General features: G+C 43.2%; 1 protein-coding gene across 3 annotated transcripts in view; it reads left to right on the top strand.

Moving 5' to 3' along the window:
* Window positions 1–23,165, top strand: part of pdlim3b (PDZ and LIM domain 3b) — a 77,849-nt gene that overhangs the window by 30,095 nt on the left and 24,589 nt on the right. For 2 of the 3 annotated variants that reach the window (XM_067982609.1, XM_067982607.1), the window contains exons 2-3: window positions 15,501–15,652; window positions 16,017–16,101. In XM_067982609.1, coding sequence (XP_067838710.1) covers window positions 15,501–15,652; window positions 16,017–16,101 — 237 coding nt within the window. Of the gene's footprint in view, window positions 1–2,633; window positions 2,691–15,500; window positions 15,653–16,016; window positions 16,102–23,165 lie in introns of those variants that run through there. The other variant, XM_067982608.1, reaches the window with a different exon arrangement.

Raw genomic sequence — 23,165 nt, 5'->3', positions numbered from 1 at the left:
TAAAATATTATAATATCTTTAAGATATTGCAGCCACACGGAACTAATGACATTGGACAGTAGGGACTTGAATACTCTAGAATGCAATGCTGCATCCCAATAGATGTAGAAACAAAAGTTTCAGTCAGAATCTTTAAGCACCAAGTAACTTTAATGACAACCACAGAAGACGCCGATATGACCTTAGTATTTAATGCTTAATGGATCAAATCTACAGTTCATACATCAACTAGCGAAAGGGGAGTTATGAGGTATGTGGACCAGAGTCTCCTGAGTGCTATATTTGCATACTGATGGTGATTGAACCTTTAGTGAAATCCTGAGTGCCTGATTAAAGTAGCGAGTGCACAAAACTTGTGAAGGTACGTCATTTTCATACAAAGATACTGTAGACCCCATATTTTCGTCTCAACTTTTAAAAAGTATTTAATGATAAAACATGGATGAGTTCAACCTTGCTTCTTGAGCTGATAGTTTGGGACAAGATAAACAGCTGCCTCCTGAAGTTGGTGCACTATAGATATGAAGTGTCCTTTTTCATAGGAGAGGCTTTTGAGTTGATGTCATGCTAACCTTTAACCATCTCGAAGTGTCAGCCCCAGTTACAAATGTAAGATGGAAGGTATAAGATAGTGCAACAATGAGATCAGCCTGTGAAGAGAACTCCTTGCTTCTTTGGGATATGACATAGTAATTTAAGCTTCAACACTGATGCTTTTCCAGCAATACCTTCCAGCTATATATTGGGAATTAAGTGCACGTGAAGATGATATATTATTTTAGCATACTTTCCCCTCTCTTGTATATTATAACTGTGACATTTTGCTGTATCCCATAAAATTAATCCTGTAATCAGTTTTATGATGTTATGGCCAATATTTATCTCTCAACCAACATCATTAAAACAGATTGGACCGGAACTTGCTCCGACTGGCATGGCAAGGCTGTCCGCACATCCTGCAGATAAAGACTACGAGAATACTTACCTTGTGGTCTCCGACATCCATTTGCTCCATTTTAAGTTTTTTTCTCGGTTCAGCGCTGTGATTTCAGTGCACCATCCTTCAGGCCGACAGACTCTGTGGGAATGGAAGCCACACCCACAGAATCTATCAAGCAGAGAAGTTACACTCACAGCAGGCAAGTAAAACTCATTCATTTAAAGTGAAATTCTCTATATTAGTGTAAATAAAAATTCAACATACCTTATTACAAAAGGCCAAGCAAATGATTTCATTTAATGAAACATACAGAAGTTAAAAGTAAAAAGCAAATTTAAAAAATTTTTAATTTTAAAAAATGTTTTTTAATGATCAGAAATTTTCCTTTTCTTCTCTCTATATATAAGTTGTACTATGCCCTGACAAATTACTCTATGCAACATTCCTTATAGCAACCAGCAACATCATAGTCCAAGGGCTGTGAGCTGCACATGTATCGAAAATAATCCCCCATCTCCCTCTCATACTTCGAAAAATTGCAATATGAACTTATAAACATGTTGAAAATCACTTTAAAGATGTCTGATTTCTAGATGCTTCAGTTTCTGAAACATATTGCATTGCCAAAATATACGGTAATAACTAGATGGAAACACTTAAACTTACTGAAGTAAACATAAGTCATGATTTATGACTTATTTCCCTCCGCTGCACACACATGACCTTGTCAGTAAAGGCATTTTATATATCAACAGTGACTAGGAACTCCACCAGCAAGAAGAAAGAAAGGGCGGGCAGTAAAAATTCCCTGGGAGACTTCCCTGCTGAGATGCCGCTCTTTTCCCGCAAGTCCTGATTTTATCCTGCTCTTCTGAGCAGGCGGGAAGGACAATTGCTAGAAACCGCAGGGGTGGTTTTTTAAATATGCTCAATTAGTAAGCTGATTTGGAACTGAGATTCAAAAAGAATTTGCAAAGGATGGAAAAATACAAAGAGCTGGAATCACCCCTCAGGTCTACCAGCATCTAAAAAGAGAAAAGAAACGTTCGGCTGTCTCCTTTTTTCAGATGCTGGTGGAGTTCCTGGTCACTTGATATAAAATGCCTTTTCTGGCAAGATCATCCTCATTTAAAAGACAATGGAGCTCCTTATAAGGTATGGTTTATTTTTGTTGATGAGAAAGAAACACTCCCCCAATAATAGGGAATCTTTTGGAAACATCTTTTTAAGTAGATTTTACAAACATGTAAAGAATGTCTGAAATACTTTAATTCACACACAGTCGTTTACAATCAGTGAACCAACAGTGCCTAAATATTTCCTGCCGCTTGTTCATCTGTTTCGTCATCTTGACTCCGAGATTAACTAGATTTGGCACTGGCACGCTCTTTTTAAATAAATTTACTGATACGAAAACATAGTTCAAATCCCTGTACGAATCAGACTTTTCTTGTCATATCATTTTAAATTATGAACTTTAAAATGGTACATAACTGTTTATGGAAACAGAATAGTTTTAATACTGCTGGCAGACTGGCACAAATTCCTGTTTGCTGATTAGCCTTTCCAAATGGCAAAAGTTTAAGTATATACAAGAACTAAACTATGAATGTCCCATTGCAACTGAGCTTCTCATGCCATTGCCATAAATAAGCAGTAGTGTTACTGGTTTCAGTGCGCTGTTCTCGATTTCAAGTATATCCATATAATGTTTCAGGAGCCTGAGTCACTTGCTTTCTTTAAATCAGAGGTAAGAAGATGATCTCATTTTTTTTCCAAAGATGAATAATACATTTTGATATGTTTTCTTCTGGTTGGAATATATGATTTTTAAAAAACTTAGTAAAATGTAGTAAAACGTCCCAAGGCACTTCACGGGAGCGTAATCAGACAAAATTGATACTAAAGAAGGAGACATTAGGACAGCTGACCAAAAGCTTGCTCAAAGAGGTAGGTTTTAAGGAACATCTTAAAGGAGGAGAGGTGGAGATGCGAAGGGAATTCCAGAGCTTAGGATCTAGACAGCTGAAGGCACGGCTGCCAATGGTGGGACATAGGCATCCCTTTTTGATAGATTATCTCCCATGTATGGCAACCATCAATGTTTTAAGCTGTTGTAACCTTTATGTCAGCTCATCAACATTTCACAAGAGAAACGGGCACTTCTCACTGAGATTGGAGATAGTCGATATCAACTAGTCAGATCAGATGGACACTGGGACAATCAGATCAGTTAGGGGTTGGGTCTGCAGCCCGTCAGAACCAGGTAGGTTGAAGGGCAGCACTGAATCAGATCAGTTGGAGAGCAGGATGGGAACCAATCAACCAGACCTCACTTTCTCCCATTTGTTTGTTGTACAAAAACTTGAGGGAGAAAAGTGAAAAATGATCTGATGGTTCTGAGAGTCGTAATTGCAAGTCCGTTTATTGAATACTTTGGTCTCCAAATAAATTATATACAACAAATAAGCACTTGCAATGACATTTTTTAAAAACTTTTCATTTTCCTCAAGGGAACTTTCTGGGGTGTGCCACCTGTTGTTTTATGTGACGGTTGATATTTCTTCAAGACTGGTTGAAGTCGCTTTTTTTTAGATAAGGTGATGCTGCCTGGTATGAATGCATTAACTGGCTTTATTTGAGCATTCCAGTCACTTGTTGCCAGGATCTGGAAATAAAGTATGGAGTGGGGTTGGAATGGTGATGGGTTTTTGTAATTTTAAAAAATACTGAGATTTAGAATTGCAATAGGCTCCAAAATGTACCAAATCAGTTGTCAAAAATTTCAGGAGGGGAAACATATCACCAGACCCCTTTGAAAATAAATCTCAGGCCTTCAGCACTCACATTCCCTTTTTAGCTATGAGGAAAGATTGGATAGGCTGGGGTTGTTCTCTTTGGAACAGAGGAGGCTGAGGGGAGATTTAATTGAGGTGTACAAAATTATGAGGGGCCTAGATAGAGTGGAGAGGAAGGATCTATTTTCCTTAGCAGAGAGGTCAATAACCAGGGGGCATAGATTTAAAGTGATTGGTAGAAGGATTAGAGGGGAGCTGAGGAAAATCTTTTTCACCCAGAGGGTGGTGGGGGTCTGGAACTCACTGCCTGAAAGGGTGGTAGAGGCAGAAACCCTGAACTCATTAAAAAAGTACCTGGATGTGCACCTGAAGTGCCATGACCTACAAGGCTACGGACCAAGTGCTGGAAAGTGGGATTAGGCTGGGTGGCTCATTTTCGGCCGGTGTGGACATGATGGGCCGAATGGCCTCCTTCTGTGCCACAAATTTTCTAAGATTCTATGATTCCCCTTCAATAATTTCTCACCGCAGCTGTAAACTTTGTTTGTGTATACCAACTGCATCCCTCTCTTGGCCACAGACTGAGGCTGAACCAAGGTTCACAACCTTGGCATCCTATTTGACCCTGAGATGAGCTTTCGACCTCATATCCACTCATCACCAAGACCGCCTACTTCCACGTCTGTAACATTGCCTGTCTCCATCCCTGCCTCAGCTCATCTGCTGCTGAAACCCTCATCCATGCCTTTGTTACCACCAGACTTGACAATTCCAATGCTCTCCTGGCCGGTCTCCCATCTTCCACCCTCCATAAATGTGATCTCCTCCAAAGCTCACGCTGCCCGTAGCCTAATTTGCATCAAGTCCTATTCACCCATCACCCTACACTCGCTGACGTACATTGACTCCCAATCCGCCAATCCTCAATTTTAAAATTCTCATCCTTGTTTTCAAATCCTTCCATGGGCTCGCCCCTTCCTATCTCTGTAACCACCTCCAGCCCTACAACCCTCCGAGATCTCTGCGCTCCTCCAATTCTTGCCTCTTGCGCATCCCCGATTTTAATTGCTCCACCATTGGCGGCCGTGCCTTCAGCTGCCAGGGCCCTAAGCTCTGGAATTCCCTCCCTAAACCTCTTTGCCTCTCTACCTCTCTTTCCTTCTTTAAGACACTCCTTAAAACCTACCTGTTTGACCAAGCTTTTAGTCACCTGTCCTAATATCTCCTTATGTGGCTCCGTGTCAAATTTTGTTTGGTAGCACTCCTGTGAAGCACCTTGGGACGTTTTACTACATTAAAGGCGCTATATAAATGCAAGTTGTTGTTGTTGTAAAAGTGAGAAAAGCTGTAAGGGTATACGTGCAGATTAAGTTATGACAAGTCTTTCAGTCTGTCTCCTTATCTTCACACGTCATAAGGCCTATATACAGAGCTGTTTATTAGCGGTCAGGTTTTTGAGAGAAATGTCAGCTTTTTTATAGCTCTCAGCTTTTGCTAGTTTTCTAGTTTGGTATTCACCTACCCATCTTCTCACCATATCCAATAATCCCCTTTCACTCCAGAAATCCACGTGATTGCCTCTTGTGCACAATCTCAGCTGTTTACTTTACTGGTAATTCATTCCACAGATCCCTGTGGGTAAAAAAACAAATTCCACTAATTAATGGACTAACTTTAACTAGTATTCTCTGGTATTTAAATCCCTCACCAATCTGCTTGTACAAATTTTGTTAATTCCCTTCAAAATCTTGAAATCATAGATTGTTATGGCACAGATGGGGGCCATTTGGCCCATCGTGCCTGTGCCAAAAATCTCTTGTCCAAGTATAAAACTTCCTTAAACTTTACTCATATCATAAATTGCTAATGTCCCAAATCATCTTTGTTGCTCACCTCTGTAACCTCTCAAGGGCAATAATATCCTGTCTGTGATGAGGTGACCAGAACTGCATACATCTATAAATGGGATCTATTCAATCCCTTGCACAGCACTATTTAACTCCTCCTATCCTACAATTAGCCAATCACAAACTATACTTTTGGTTTGGCATGGCAGAGGGCAGGGAGCAGGGGAAGGTGTTGTTAGTGGCGACTACTCAAGACCTGAGCCTTGTTTTTTTGTTCTTTCACTAAATCTTCAAATTAGTCAGGGCTGATATAGAATGTTTACATACTCATGGCAGACTAATTTTAGGACAGCAAAGAACCTGATATCAATGCTTTAATCTTTACGAAGTTTGCTATGGAGCTCTTCCAGTTGGTTTGAAATTGGCTTGGAATCTAGAATGTGTTGCATTCTTCCATTGCCCTTTTCAAATTCCCTTACTTCTGCGTCTACCGATAAGGATTTAAATTTCTTAAGAGACGATGTATGGTTTTCTCTCTAGAATCACCATATAATAAAACTTTAAAAATATGAATCTAAATGTGTGCTTGTTCCTTTAAACCCTTTTAGTCAAAGGTCCTAATGTCAGTTGAGTTGATGGATGATATATGAGCTCAGGACTTACTGATATAAATATAGTCCAGTTTATTTCAGTTACTGTTTCAGAATTCTGATGTTATTTTAGTTTAATTGCCTTGTTTCAGAAACCTTTCCTTACTTAATAGTCTGCTTCATGTCCAGTGAGACTCCACAGCACAAGTTTATAACTAGGCTTTTTACTAAAAATGGGCTTAGAAATCATGACTTGAAAAACTCGGCTGAAAATGAATTGATATAAAATTATGGTTCTGAATTATTCTGCTCATCGGAGATGCCAGTGTTGGGAAATGGAACTATTTTCCATTTTTGGTAACCAATGACCCCAACCTCAAAAAAAGCACCAGTGAATATTTTCCTACTTTACCAGTGTGATTTTATTTTATTTTCCCACAAGGGCAATATGTTTGGCCTCTCTGAAGGAGATTACCAATTTTGTGGCTATTTATGCTGTGAGTTCATATCCATTTGGAACTGGGTTGATATTCTACAAGCTAATTTCACTTAGAACTCTTACAGCCCGCATAGAGAATTTGGTCCATTAGCCCGAGCTGGTTTCAAAGCCAGGCCCCCTGAAATAAAAGCATAGTGCGGAAGCCCAATGTGAAGCCCGCTCCCCCTTCTCAAAACAATGAATATATTTATGGAACAAAAGCAAAATACCGCAGATGCTGGAAATCTGAAATAAAAACAGAAAATGCTGGAAATACTCAGCAGGTGAGGCAGCATCAGTGGAGAGAGAAACAGAGTTAATGTTTCAGGTTGATGACCTTTCGTCAGAACTGGAAGAAGTAAAAATTTAACAGTTTTTGAGCAAGTACAGAGTTAGGGAAAGGGGGGAGAAGGGGAGGGGAGGAGTACTTGCTTAGAAACTGTTAAATCTTTACTTCTTCCAGTTCTGACAAAAAGTCATCGATCCGAAACGTTAACTCTGTTTCTGTCTCCACAGATGCTGCCTGACTTACTGAGTATTTCCAGCATTTTCTGAATATATTTCTAGTGTGTGTGTGTGTGTGCACATGCATGTAAATACAAATTTTATTTAACATGTTACATGATGAAATATGTCTATGTGGAAGCTATAGTGGATAGCCTGATCCAATGTGGTGAAACTAATCCCAAACCAGGAACTGTTTTTATTTTAAATTGCATACCAAAATTCTCCAGTGGATAAGTGCATTTATTACTAAGAAGGATATTGTTTCCCACAATACACTACACAATTACACAATTGGGCAATTATTTTCAATGAAGTCCTTTATCAGTTCATGTATTTTCTTGTTACTACTTTTCATTTGTCGCCAGAAGCTTTATTAAAAATATGTTAAATAATATAATCTAATGTATATTTTTCATTTTCAACCTGCTGAAGGAACTCCTCTGGAATGCACTGCCTGAAAGGGTGGTGGAAGCAGATTCAAAAGTAACTTTCAAAAGGGAATTGGTTTATACTTCAAAAGGAAACATTTGCAGGGCCATGGGGAAAGAGCAGGGGACTGGGACAAATTGGGTGGCTCTTTCAAAGAGCCAGCACAGGAATGATGGGCCGAATGGCCTCCTATTGTGCTATATGATTCTATGATATCATCCCAAAACTGTGTGACAAAATAGGGCAGCTTTTCTGATTAGTTATGCCCGATAAACTAAGCATAACCGATTGGAAAGAGGGGCGGAGATCGGTGAAGCTGGAATATCACCCATTTTGCAATGTCCAATTTCACGATAGTAATTTTCAAGGGTGCCAGAAGTGCCCCCAGTCTTACAGTGGATGTCCAATGGCAACATTGTGTTGTGGATACAATTCCACACATTTAGATCTGCATAGTGCTGTTTCCTGAACCTATTCACATAAAATGGCCACCCGAGATTAATGGGGGATTTATGCATGTGACAAGAAGATTTAAAGAGGCCTATAAGAAGGCCTGTGTTTTGAGGCTGTTTTCTCCATCATTTTTTTTCCCCCCTCTGTCAGCATTTAGTTACATAGGAGGCACTCCATTTTTTTAGAATTGTCACTATGCATTATCCCATAGGAACCTCTTTTCAATTTTTTTTTGGAGGAAGAAGAGACGAAACAATGGAAGAAATGCAAGGTAGGCCAGGCTGCACCAGAGACAGGGAGTGTGCACTGGACAGTACACCACATTTAAAGGCAGAGGTACACCTATCTGGAATTGTTAGAGGAGCTGTGTCTGCAGGTACTTCAAATAACCAGGGAGACAGTGACAGACGAGAGCCATTTGCTTCAGCAATATTTGCAGCTAATGTCCACCATAGCGCTGGCACTGTCAGTGGCAGTAATGCCCTCAAGTTCTCTACCTCCACCTCCTTCCAGGTATACTGCAATGCTGTCCTATGGGCACAGTGCCCTGGAATAACAGAGCACTCTCCTCACTACCACCTCATGCAGCACCACCTCACCTTGCCAGTTATCAAACTGGAGGTCTAGGTGTTACATTGCTCCATCCTTCGGTTTTGCACAAATTAGCTGCCATGTTTGCCTGCAAAACAACAGTGACTACATTTCCAAAGTATTTCATTGGATGCGAAGCACTTTGGGGCGTCCCGATGATGTGAAAGATAGATCTATAAATGCAAGTTCTTTCTTTTCTCTTTTTTCTTGTCTCCATATTTATTGTGCTGGCCATTGGATTTTGCCAGCCATTTTTCTTGCTCAAACATCCTTTACAAATGATGTGGAGATGCCAGTGATGGACTGGGGTTGACAAATGTTTCGGAGGCTTTCTCCTTCGTCAGGTGAGTGTGGGATTCGAGTGTGGGATCCCACACTCACCTGATGAAGGAGAAAGCCTCCGAAAGCTTGTGATTTTCAAATAAAACAGTTGGACTATAACCTGGTGTTGTAAGATTCCTTACATCCTTTACAAAGACCTTAGCCATGCTACCAAAAGTTTTGTCATTATATGCAGCCACTTATCTTTAACTGGCCACATCCTTTTCTTTTTTTTATTCGTTTATGGGATGTGGGTATCGCTGGCAATGCCAGCATTTATTGCCCATCCCTAATCGCCCTTGAGAAGGTGGTGGTGAGCTGACTTTGAACCGCTGCAGTCCATGTGGTGAAGGTTCTCCTACAGTGCTATTAGGAAGGGAGTTCCAGGATTTTGATCCAGCGACAATGAAGGAACGGCAATATATTTCCAAGTCGGGATGGTGTGTGACATGGAGGGGAACGTGCAGGTGGTGTTGTTCCCATGTGCCTGCTGCCCTTGTCCTTCTAGGTGGTAGAGGTCGTGGCTTTGGGAGGTGCTGTCGAAGAAGCCTTGGCGAGTTGCTGCAGTGCATCCTGTGGATGGTACACACTGCAGCCACGGTGCGCCGGTGGTGAAGGGAGTGAATGTTTAGGGTGGTGGACGGGGTGCCAATCAAGCGGGCTGCTTTGTCCTGGATGGTGTTGAGCTTCTTGAGTGTTGTTGGAGCTGCACTCATCCAGGCAAGTGGAGAGTATTCCATCACACTCCTGACTTGTGCCTTGTAGATGGTGGAAAGGCTTTGGGGAGTCAGGAGGTGAGTCACTCGCCACAGAATACCCAGCCTCTGACCTGCTTTTGTAGCCATGGCGACCTACTCTTTTACCTACCAATCCTCATAAGCTACTGTGGTGTTGGGGGGGTGGGGGGGTGGTGGGGTGGAATCTACAACTGCGGTTTAATTTGGATCAAAGAAAGGAAATTCCATGTGTGCGGAGAAGATGCAAATCTGTTTATTTAGAAACAAATGTAAATAAAAGCTTTCTGAATCAGCAGTCTAACTTTTGCCAATTTTCTGCGCTTTTTCCCACTCCTATCCCAAAGGCCCGTTACTAGGGTACACTTCATGGTACTAAAATGGCCATTCTTCATTATGACCCGAGACAGTGCTTGTTGGCAGCCTGCTTGACCATGCAGGACATCACAGCTCAGCCCGATCCTGGTCACACCTAATGCTCAGACATGTGCACTTTTCATCGACAGTCACTGGGCAGTGATCAGGAGTAAGAAACCTGCTCTTAAAGGGAATGGTCATCCATCGTAACATTACAGCGCTATTTCATTTGACCTGCAATTGAATCACACAATTTAATCAAAGTCCTGCTTTTACTATCATTGGGGTAAATTTTAACCCCCAAGAACAGGTGGGTTGAGGGGGTGGGAGGGGTGTAAAAATGTTCCGTTCTCAGAGCGGGACCGCATCCTGACTCCAACACGCCTATTTCCGGGTTTGACCCAGACGTGTTTGGATGCGCGCACGCTTCTGACTCCCAGAAGTCCCGCTGGTACTTAAAACTGACGGGACGATATTTAAAGGGCCAATTGATGTACTTAGTGATTAAACCTGTTAACTTTTTGTGTATTGAGTTACACAAACCATTTTAACTGCTCCTGAATGTGTCTCCCGTGGCCTCTGAAACGCCATGGAAACGGAGGCGAGTTGCAGCCGGCTCTCATTTGGACCTTTAAACTGGTGATTGACATGTGAAGAAAAGGTGAGTTTTTGCAGCAGGGCAATCAGTTCTCTCAGACAAACCTTTGGCTGGGAGTTCTTTGTAATTAGACTGAGATTTCTTTGTTCACACTCAGAACTCTTGTGTTCAGACATAATTACCTACATTTTGGACCCCCTCAAACTGACAACATCAGGTTGGGGGGGATAATGGAGTTATTCTACAGTGCATCTGAGGAGGAGGCACCTCACCATCCGCAGCAGGCACGGCATACAGTTCTGGGAATTGCAGCTCCACAAGACAGGGGTGCGCCACAAGGACCTGTAGAAGAGCGGAGAGGGGACCAACGGAGGGGCCGACGTCGCAGGAGGCACCGCCCACATGAGAGGGTGTACAGGCAGAGGCTGAGCTTGCTGGATCTCTCTGAGGAGCAGTGCCTACGCAGGCTCAGATTGAGTCACCAGGTGGGCTCAGACATCTGCAAGCTCCTTCATGCAGAGCTGCTCCCGGCTGGGCCTGGTGGCCACGTATTGCCTGTCGCAGTCAAAGTCACCATTGCCATCAATTTCTTCGCCTCCGGATCCTTTCAGGGTGACAACGGTGACATCACCAGGATCTCTCAGTCGTCTGCACATTAGTATATATGATAGATTTATGGATGGCTTGTTTGCCAGGGCATCCGACTACGTCAACTTCCCCTGCGACGACATCAGCCAGACTGAGAGGGCAGTGGGTTTCCACTCTCTGGCTGGCTTCCCACGGGTGCAGGGAGCAATTGATTGCACACACATAGCAATCCGAGGACCTGTACACGAGCCAGGACTGTTCATCAACTGAAAGGGATATCATTCCATTAATGCACAGCTGGTTTGTGACCTGCAGGTGTGTGCCAAATTCCCTGGCAGCTGCCATGATTCCTTCATTTTGCACGAGTCCAACATCCCGGACCTCTTCCATGTACAAGACAGATTTAAGGGCTGGCTCCTTGGAGACAAGGGATACCTCCTGCAGACATGGCTCATGCCACCTGTGGGAAATCCCACCAACGAGGCACAGCAGCAATACAACGACAGTCACATCACCACCAGGTCTGTCATTGAACAAGCCATAGGAATGCTGAAGATATGCTTCAGATACCTGGATCAATCTGAGGGATCCCTTCAGTGCTCACCAGCGAGGGTGTGCAGAATAGTAGTCATGTGTTGGGTCCTGAACAACATCGCTCAACAGAGAGGGTTACAGGTGGAGGAGCTCCCATGCGCTCATGAAGCATCCACATCTGCTGGCAACATTGAAGAAGACGAGAAGGAGGAGGAGGAGGACGAAGATGGGCAACCCATTGGCAAAGCAGTGGTATACATGGCTGCTCTTGATGCCAGGGAGTCACTCATATCTGATAGATTCTCATAATAAGATCTGCAAACTGAAGATAGTGAAGTAGTCAGACCGTCTGGAACAACCACCACCACCACCACCAGCCCCCACCCCTCTGTTTGCACAAAACAGTCCTTCAACCACAGATACACCCATTGTAAACGCACCCAATGGGTGGCATCAAGTCTTGGCGTTCATGATGAAGCACATGCAAGGGCACTTTCACAAAAGGGCATCAAGAATGGACAAGATGTGGCAGTGGTGGTGACAATAATAACATTTAACGTGAATGTAACAAAAAATAAATATAAATCAAAAACATGGCATTTAGTCCGACACCCTTGTGCATACCCTCGGTGATTACAAAACCTTCACCTTCCTCTTCCTACTGCTTCTACGTGGTGCATCTCCTGTGGCTTGAGCAGAGATAGTGGCAGGTTGCTCAGGTCCCTGCCCTGACCGATGAGATGCTTTCAGCCCACGCCCTCTGGGTTTTGGAGCCCGTGAGGGCATCACCAAAGACTGCTCCATCTGCACCTGTGCAGGGGCAGACTCGGCCATCTGGAGAAGAGGCAGCATTGCGGGTACTGGTTGAGGGGAGTTGGTGGGGGGGGGTTAACGGGTGAGACGTGGGAACACTTTGAATGGAGTCTCCACTTCCATGTTCCCTTTCGCCATCAGCCCACTCCAGGGCCACGGCCACATCACTCCTACCATTCTGCTGGACAACTGCTTGGAGCACATGTGACATGTTGTCAGGCCACTGCTAAAGTATCTGTCTGCCTATTTAAGGCAGCAGAAAAGTTGGCATCCTGAGTCCGAACGGCCGCACGGCCGTTGTCAGGGCCTGAATGGATTCATTTGTGAGCCGTGTTTGAAGCTCAATGGAGGCTGCCATTCTCCCCATTGCAGACATTCCCGCACTTACCTGCACCACCAGTCCACTAATGTTGGAGCTGGACTCCTCCATCCTCTCCGCTATTGTGGAGAGTCTGCGTGGCACGTCTTCCAGTACCTCGCAAAGGAGCAGCTTTACCTCTATCATTCTCAATCTCAACGACGGCCCCCAGGGTTCAGCATCTGCATCCAGCTGAGCAGAGCTTGGAGAGGAGTGCGCCTCCCCGACACGGACTCTCCACAGCTGCCCACGCCACCAGTGTCTGCTCGTGCTCACATGTGAGTGGTGAATCACCAGGTGACAACCCAACTATCTGTCTGACTGGACCCGACGAGGTGTGAGTATCTGCGCTGGTGCATGGTTCACTAAGATGTGATGGTGCGCCAACAGAGAACAGAAGCTCCTCTGAGGAATTGCCCTCGTCCACATCGTGTGCTGTTTCAGTAATCCTTGAAGGCTCTGGAAGAGAACATAAAGCAATATTAAGAATCATTGTAGAAGTTAGTTTGTGATGAGTATACTGAGGTGTGCAACAGGTCAATCATTGATAAGATCAATTCATGATGTGTGTGAAGGATGTTAAAGCCGTTTGCGGGGTGCCAGTCTCACCATCTCAGACGGCCAGGCATTCAACCATGCAGCTCAGATCTAATGCCTGTGTCAGGGCCACTATTTGTGGTGGCCTCCCTCCAGTCCGACTCCTCTCCTGCGCATTTTGCGCTATCTTCTCCTGCAAGGGGAGAAAGAGCAGATGTGTGAGTGAGTGAGGGTGACGGGGTCACCCGATGGATACACTGCTTTGGGTGAGGTTGCCAATGAAAGAGAGGCATCAGAGGGTGAGTATCAGACAGATACATCACATTGGATCGGGATTGGGGTGAGTGGGAGTGGTGGGTTCACAAATGGGGGGGGAGGAAGTGCACAGAAAGTGAAGGTTAGTTGACCTGAGCCTTAAACGGGTGTGAGGAGTGATGTGATGGAGCAGGAGAGAGTGGGGAGTGGGGGTTATGAACACCACAGGATATAGGTGAATCAGTAACTGTACTCACCTTTCCTGACCAGGTTGGGTCATTAAAGCGCTTCCTGCATTGTACCCACGTCCTTGCCATGGTGCTCCTGCTGCTCAGCTCCTCTGCCATCACGAGCCAGGCCTTCTTGGTGGCTGAGGCAGGGCACTTCCTCCTATCACCCGGGTACAGTATGTCCCTCCTACTCCTCACACTGGACAGTAGCAACTCAAGCAAAGAGTCACTGAACTGGAGTGCTGGCTTACTCCTTTAATGCTCCATCTCATTAAATTTATCCTTTCTCCCTCAAAAATCCATGGTTGCAATGGCCCTTTAAATATTCCAGCTCCCAGCACGTCAGTCGGGTGTGCAGTACGCCCACTGCGCAGCTTGGAGACACGAAATATGTAAGTCATATTAAGGGCCTTCACTTGAAAGCGATCGCTCGAGCCAACATATGCAAAATTTTTCCGGGATTCCCATGTGTGTATTACCCCCCACCACTGCTGAGTTCCCACCGATATGTTAAAATTTACCCCATTGTCTCTCAAAATCACAGCTTATATGTCTTGTCCTATGCCTAAATTTTAATAAGAGGATTCTTTTTCCTATGGAAAGCAACATAATTTAAAATGACTTTATAGCATGCACTATGAACCTTGATGCTTAACCTTGGTTTCTCAAATTTTAAAAAAGTAGCTATCAACAAATTGGAACAGGGGTGTAATTATTTTATTTCCTGATGATCTGCAGTCAGGAATGTAATTTTCAAACTATAGCTTGATCAGATGACAGTGAAATTATTCCACAATCTGCCCGGTGAACTGTATCTCCACCTTAGTCTATGATTTTAATATCTGTTACATTCACTAACACCCAGTGGCTCAGTTGGTAAAGGCAAATGAATCTGATTCCCATTCTCAGCTGATCTCACAGGGAGGAGTAGTGGACATTATAATTGGACTCAGCATCCCTAAACAGAGTTCCCATTCCGGATCACTATCCAGTGATCCATGCTAGACAGTGCTCGAGCAGGAAGGATCAGGCTCAGCTCAGCTGTGATGTCCCCATGGTTGAATATCATGCTAACACGCACCACCTGGGCTCACACATGAATGCCAAGTTGAACAAGGCAGCAGAAAGCTCTTGACATTGGTAGAAACATATCAGAGCAGAAGCAAACACCTTCAAGAGAGGAGAGGAAGGGAGAAGTGGATAAAATAGGCAAAGAAAACTGTGATGGTTATGTTTTATGCATAACACACTGGGCATTTAAGTTACTTAAGGAGACTACATCTGTACTCTGTTCTTCCCTTGAAATAATGAGACAACTGATTTTTCAAGGGGCTGTCATCCCACTGTTGGCATAATGCACTTTCCTGCCCAGTTATACTCCCATTAATAAACAATGGAACTATTGAGGGGATATGTCCTAATAACTCTGTTTCTAATATTTACCTGGTAATAATTCTTATGCATTTAACCTTACAATAATAATGTATATTTTCCACAATGCTAAAAAAAACCACATTTCTGATGTGTGGTTTGAATCTATAGATAACGCCTGGAAGCAAGGCATCGCTAGCTAATCTCTCCCCCGGTGACGTCATCCTGGCCATTGATGGAGTAAGTACGGACACTATGGCACATGTTGATGCTCAGAATAGGATCAAGGCTGCCTCCAATCAGTTAAGCCTCAAGATTGACCGGTTAGTATAGCAGTAGCGCAACATTACATGTTCTATAGATCAAAGCAGTTTTACAGGGAAAATCGACTTTTTGTAGAAAAGCAATTTCAGAATGCTGCATCTGCAGCAAATGAGTGGGAGAGGACAGTAAAAATCTGCTTGGTGTAATCACCCTTGGGAATTACTCTTTTTATTACTAATCATATGGTTCTAGCAAAAGTAGTCATTTTGTGTCTTGGTCTCTTCTTTTTGCTGCACTGTGCATTTTAATTAAATGATTTTATATAAATATCTTCAGTAGTTTGTAATTTATGTCAAATAAATCAATAACACATCAGATTACAAAAAAATTCAAATGTTGAGTTTCTGTCTACTTGCATCCCAGGCCTGAAACCAAGCTTTGGTCTCCTCAAGTCACTGAAGATGGCAAGGCAAATCCCTTCAAGATTAATTTAGAGGCTGAACCACAGGTAAATAATGCAGCAGAAAAGCTCAAACATTTTGCTTCCTTAACTGTCTATTATTATGAGACTTACATACTATTGCATAATTGTTGGGGGTTCTGTAAAAAAAAAGATATGTTGAAACTAGTAATTCTTTGCAACTCACCTGCTTAATTGCAATAAGATATGCTCAATACAGAAGTCACAGGACCTAAACTTCCCAATTTCTTACCATATTGCTAATTCACAGACACATCAAAAAATAATTATAACCCTTTACAGACACTGCACCAAATGTAAAACCAAAAGATAAATAATTGCTGATTAGAGATCACACATTTTTATGTACAAAAGCTTATTTGCTAGATAATACATTTGGGAGGAAATGATGTTCATTAATCAAGGAAGAAAGGGGCAATCAGGCCAGTCGTTAATATCAGAAGCCAGGACTATAGCATAAGTATTATTGCAGAAGCATTTCTAATGAGTAATTGCACTATGGTATTTAAATGCACAGTAACCTATTGCTGGCCACAGCAGGTAACAGCTGGGAAATTGGGCACAAAGTGTATCACTAAAAATGTAAAATGATTACAACTCCATGCAATGCAACCCCTCCTCCACCCCACCCACCCCTGTTCCAAATCCACTGTAAAATAGGATGTGGGTTTGAGCTTGTGATTCTGCATGGCAAGTTGACATGTTCATTTGTGCTGTTACTGGAAGGCACCAAGTGGAAATGAGGGAGTGTAACCCTGGGTCCTACCTGAACACCCCCTCAAAAATAGTAGCATTGCCAAAGGTCTGGGAGCTGGTCACCCCATATTCACCCTCAACCAGGGTTGATAGTGGGACGAGGAGAGAAATAAATACTTTGAAGCAGAAACTTCAAAAAAAATAGTTACTTTGGGTTTCCAGTTCAGTTATGGCAGTCCCTTATAAATAGTGCCTTGTGTTTAGGATGGCATAACAATAATACAGTCAGTATCTAACTGTTGTGCGATGCAACCAATTTAAATTATTTACAGCCCCTACACCAGATTGCTCTTTAATTATTTAATAACATAATAATAGAAACATATGTTTGGAGTGTTGCCCTCTGTTTTACACTCATGGAGTTAGATTTTGACTGTGCGATAGTGTGAAACGGGTTGACTTTAATGGAAATAAAATTGGGAGAGATGTAAAACAGGCTGCCAATTTGCTGTCACCCATTTTACACTATAGCACAAAATCAAAATCTACCACGTGGATTTTGGCTGTGTGATTGGAAGGAACCTGGAGTGGCGAGCAGAGGTCAGTGATCCCTATTAATATAACTAACATACCAACATACACACTGTACAATTACCAATATCACTGTCTGCTGTAAAAGTTACATTACCTCAAAGTGGATGTTGTGGGGAACCAAGGAGTTTTTTTTCCACAGTTAGTCTATAACTCTGACTGATGGAAGGAGATTTAATTCCAGGGTACTGCAGAGAAAGGTGGGAAGTATTCTACTGATGAAACTGTATCTTGTAGGCTAGAAGTTACTGTCAATGATAATAGCAGATGAAAGCTTTACATGTTCTTATGACATTCCTCTGTCTGCTATTTTAACAGAAGCATTATTTGTTTATTTTAAACTGGTTAACCACGCCGTTAAAATAACAGACATAGGAGTATCACGTGAACGCATTAAATGTTTGTCCGCTAATATCACCAACAGTAATTTCTAGGCTCATGATTTGGTGCAAGTTCAAGAGCTGGAAGTATCTGTCTGCTAGTCTGCTTTGTCTGTCGCATTATGTTGTGTTTACAAAAATATTATTAATGAGAAAAGATGTTGAAAAGTTAATCGATTTGAAAGAAATCATTGTACTTGGTTTCCAGTTTTAATCTTACTGTGAAGTTTTGAAGAAGCTTAAATGGCATTACTGTAACTTGAACGGGGGTTAAGGCTGACACAATTAATAGTCCCCACCCAAAAAAAAAGTGCACCAACACCCACCTCTTCTTCCTTCTCCTGTGGTGTGTTGATTCAACCATACCCCTGTAAACGATGTTGTTGTTCTCCTTTCCTTCCTTTCTCCATCTCCTCTGATCCAGGGAGCAAAAAAATCTTGTTTTTGTTCTTGTCTCCTTCCTCTCCTCCTCTCCAGGTTCACTTAGTGGTAGCAGCACAGTCCACATTCCTCATCCTTTCCCAACCTCACTCCCATCATTGTTTCCACCTCTGTCCCTTCACCTGTCGGGACATACCTGTCACTGTTAAGCTGCTAATCTTTCTTTTTTACTATTTGTTTGGGATATGGGCAATGCTGGAAAGGCTGCATTTATTGCCCATCCCTAGTTACCCTGAGAAGGTGATGGTAGGCCTTCTCCCTTGCACCACTGCAGTCCTTATGCTAATGATGCTCCCACAATGGTGTTAGGTAGGAAATTCCAGGGTTTTTACCCAATAATGAAGAAACCATGATATATGTCCAAGTCAGGATGGTGTGTGACTTGGAGGGGAATATGTGCCTTCTGCCTCTGCCTTCGAAGTTCTTGTTCCCACCAAATCACTCACCAGCTCAATGTTCCAGGGTACAGATGCTATAGGAAAGATAGAGCAGGGGGTAAGAGAGGAGGGGGAGTTGCGTTCTTGATTAGGGAGAACATCACGGCAGTAGTGAGAGGGGATATATATCCAAGGGTTCGCCCACTGAGTCTAAATGGGTAGAACTGAAAAATAAGAAGGGAGAGATCACGTTGATAGGATTGTACTACAGACCCCCAAATAGTCAACGGGAAATTGAGGAGCAAATATGTAAGGAGATTACAGACAGCTGCAAGAAAAATAGGGTGGTCATAGTAGGGGACTTTAACTTTCCCAACATTGACTGGGACAGCCATAGCATTAGGGGCTTGGATGGAGAGAAATTTGTTGAGTGTATTCAGGAGGAATTTCTCATTCAGTATGTGGATGGCCCGACTAGAGAGGGGGCAAAACTTGACCTCCTCTTGGGAAATAAGGAAGGGCAGGTGACAGAAGTGTTAGTGAGGGATCACTTTGGGACCAGTGATCATAATTCCATTAGTTTTAAGATAGCTATGGAGAATGATAGGTCTGGCCCAAAAGTTAAAATTCTAAATTGGGGAAAGGCCAATTTTGATGGTATTAGACAGGAACTTTCAGAAGTTGATTGGGAGAGTCTGTTGGCAGGCAAAGGGACGTCTGGTAAGTGGGAGGCTTTCAAAAGGGTGTTAACCAGGGTTCAGGGTAAGTACATTCCTTATAAAGTGAAGGGCAAGGCTGGTAGAAGTAGGGAACCTTGGATGACTCGGGAGATTGAGGCCCTAGTCAGAAAGAAGAAGGAGGCATATGACATGCATAGACAGCTGGGATCAAGTGGATCCCTTGAAGGGTATAGAGATTGCCGGAGTAGAGTTAAGAGAGAAATCAGGAGGGCAAAAAGGGGACATGAGATTGCTTTGGCAGATAAGGCAAAGGAGAATCCAAAGAGCTTCTACAAATACATAAAGGGCAAAAGAGTAACTAGGGAGAGAGTAGGGCCTCTTAAGGATCAACAAGGTCATCTATGTGCGGAACCACAAGAGATGGGTGAGATCCTGAATGAATATTTCACATCGGTATTTACGGTTGAGAAAGGAATGGATGTTAGGGAACTTGGGGAAATAAATAGTGATGTCTTGAGGAGTGTACATATTACAGAGAGGGAGGTGCTAGACGTCGTAACGCGCATCAAGGTAGATAAATCTCCGGGACCTGATGAAATGTATCCCAGGACGTTATGGGAGGTTAGGGAGGAAATTGCAGGTCCCCTAGCAGAGATATTTAAATCATCGACAGCTACAGGTGAGGTGCCTGAAGGTTGGAGGGTAGCAAATGTTGTGCCTTTGTTTAAGAAGGGCGGCAGGGAAAAGCCTGGGAACTACAGACCGGTGAGCTTGACATCTGTAGTGGGTAAGTTGTTAGAGGGTATTCTGAGAGACAGGATCTACGAGCATTTGGAGAGGCAGGGACTGATTAGGAACAGTCAGCATGGTTTTGTGAGAGGAAAATCATGTCTCACGAATTTGATTGAGTTTTTTGAAGGGGTAACCAAGAAGATAGATGAGGGCTGTGCAGTAGACATGGTCTACATGGACTTTAGCAAAGCCTTTGACAAGGTACCACATGGTAGGTTGTTACATAAGGTTAAATCTCACGGGATCCAAGGTGAGGTAGCCAATTGGATACAAAATTGGATTGACGACAGAAGACAGAGGGTGGTTGTAGAGGGTTGTTTTTCAAACTGGAGGCCTGTGACCAGCGGTGTGCCTCAGGGATCGGTGCTGGGTCCGCTGTTATTTGTTATTTATATTAATGATTTGGATGAGAATTTAGGAGGCATGGTTAGTAAGTTTGCAGATGACACCAAGATTGGTGGCATTGTGGACAGTGAAGAAGGTTATCTAGGATTGCAACAGGATCTTGATAAATTGGGCCAGTGGGCCGATGAATGGCAGATGGAGTTTAATTTAGATAAATGTGAGGTGATGCATTTTGGTAGATCGAATCGGGCCAGGACCTACTCCGTTAATGGTAGGGCGTTGGGGAGAGTTATAGAACAAAGAGATCTAGGAGTACAGGTTCATAGCTCCTTGAAAGTGGAGTCACAGGTGGATAGGGTGGTGAAGAAGGCATTCGGCATGCTTGGTTTCATTGGTCAGAACAATGAATACAGGAGTTGGGATGTCTTGTTGAAGTTGTACAGGACATTGGTAAGGCCACACTTGGAATACTGTGTACAGTTCTGGTCACCCTATTATAGAAAGGATATTATTAAACTAGAAAGAGTGCAGAAAAGATTTACTAGGATGCTACCGGGACTTGATGGTTTGACTTATAGGATAGACTGGGACTTTTTTTCCCTGGAGAGTAGGAGGTTAAGGGGTGATCTTATAGAAGTCTATAAAATAATGATGGGCATAGATAAGGTAGATAGTCAAAATCTTTTCCCAAAGGTAGGGGAGTCTATAACGAGGGGACATAGATTTAAGGTGAGAGGGGAGAGATACAAAAAGGTCCAGAGGGGCAATTTTTTCACTCAAAGGGTGGTGAGTGTCTGGAACGAGCTGCCAGAGGCAGTAGTAGAGGCGGGTACAATTTTGTCTTTTAAAAAGCATTTGGACAGTTACATGGGTAAGATGGGTATAGAGGGATATGGGCCAAGTGCAAGCATTTGAGACTAGCTTCGTGGTATAAACTCGGTGACATGGACATGTTGGGCCGAAGGGCCTGTTTCCATGTTGTAAACTTCTATGACTTCTATGACTCTATTACCAGCCACTGCTATTCCCCTTTGTACAATCCCCATCTTCAATCCTTAAGTCCAAAGGCCCCTAACTGGAAAATCCTGCAGGTTTATGTCCCCTCACATACTCTGTGGTCCTCCAACTCTGGCTTTCTGTGCATTCACCTCCACCACCCCCCCACCCCATTTTGTCCAATGATGGTGGCAGAGCCTTCAACCACCTCAGTCTCACGCTCTAGAATGTCGTCGGTGTGCTGTCTATAACAAAATCATAAACCCGTTTCTGTAAAATGGATTTACAATTTCAACACATGTGGTACACAGAGATCATCCTCCTCCATGGTGTACTTTTTGGTCTCACATTGCAGTAGAATTTCTGTGTTGTGGCCCAAAATAATACAATTTTTTTTATTAAGGAAGCCCAGCAGGGCTCGTTGTGAGGAACTTAAACCATTCTACTGTAAAGCCTGGAGGGTCTGACTAGTCATGGGAAACTTAAATAATAACACAGACCAAGCCAGGATTCTCTATTAGTCGTGCCAGAAACCTATAGCTTGCAGCTGAAAACCTGGAAAGTTAATCATTGACCCAATTCCTGAAGATTATAATTTTTTTTAAACCTGTTGGTCTTTGTCACTAGACAATTTCTTTTTCTGGCTCTTGAGCTTTGGAAAGTTGGTCACTCCTGCTTTAGGGATTATTGTTGGCAACTGTAGGTAAGGATTAGATCCCTTAAGAATAAGAACATCAGGACTTCCTAAGAGCACAAGAAAGCATAGGATAAGAACATAAGAACATAAGAAATTGGAGCAGGAGTAGGCCAATCGGCCCCTCGAGCCTGCTCCGCAAATTCAATAAGATCATGGCTGATCTGATCCCAACCACAAATCTAAAGAACACAAGAAGTCGGAGCAGGACCCGGCCACATAGCCCCTGGGCCCTCTCCGCCACCCACAGGGCATTGACCGATCCGAACTCAGCTTCATGTCCAATTTCCTGCCCGCTCCCCATAACCCCTAATTCCCTTTACTTCTAGGAAACTGTCTATTTCTGTTTTAAATTTATCTAATGATGTAGCTTCCACAGCTTCCTGGGGCAGCAAATTCCACAGACCTACCACCCTCTGAGTGAAGAAGTTTCTCCTCATCTCAGTTTTGAAAGAGCAGCCCCTTATTCTAAGATTATGCCCCCTAGTTCTAGTTTCACCCATCTTTGGGAACATCCTTACTGCATCCACCCGATCAAGACCCTTCACAATCTTATATGTTTCAATAAGATCGCCTCTCATTCTTCTGAACTCCAATGAGTAGAGTCCCAATCTACTCAACCTCTCCTCATATGTCCGCCCCCTCATCCCCGGGATTAACCGAGTGAACCTTCTTTGTACTGCCTCGAGAGCAAGTATGTCTTTTCTTAAGTATGGAGACCAAAACTGTATGCAGTATTCCAGGTGCGGTCTCACCAATACCTTATATAACTGCAGCAATACCTCCTTGTTTTTATATTCTATCCCCCTAGCAATAAAAGCCAACATTCCGTTGGCTTTCTTGATCACCTGCTGCACCTGCATACCAACTTTTTGATTTTCTTGCACTAGGACCCCCAGATCCCTTTGTACTGCAGTACTTTCCAGTCTCTCGCCATTAAGAAAATAACTTGCTCTCTGATTTTTCCTGCCAAAGTGCATAACCTCACATTTTCCAATATTATATTGCATCTGCCAAATCTCCGCCCACTCACCCAGCCTGTCTATATCCCCTTGCAGGTTTTTTATGTCCTCCTCACTCTCTACTTTCCCTCCCATCT

The sequence above is a fragment of the Heptranchias perlo genome, chromosome 4, assembly GCF_035084215.1.
Source record: "Heptranchias perlo isolate sHepPer1 chromosome 4, sHepPer1.hap1, whole genome shotgun sequence".
Taxonomy (NCBI): domain Eukaryota; kingdom Metazoa; phylum Chordata; class Chondrichthyes; order Hexanchiformes; family Hexanchidae; genus Heptranchias; species Heptranchias perlo.
Note: the sequence above shows the minus strand (reverse complement) of the source record. Positions and strands in the feature narration are given on the sequence as shown.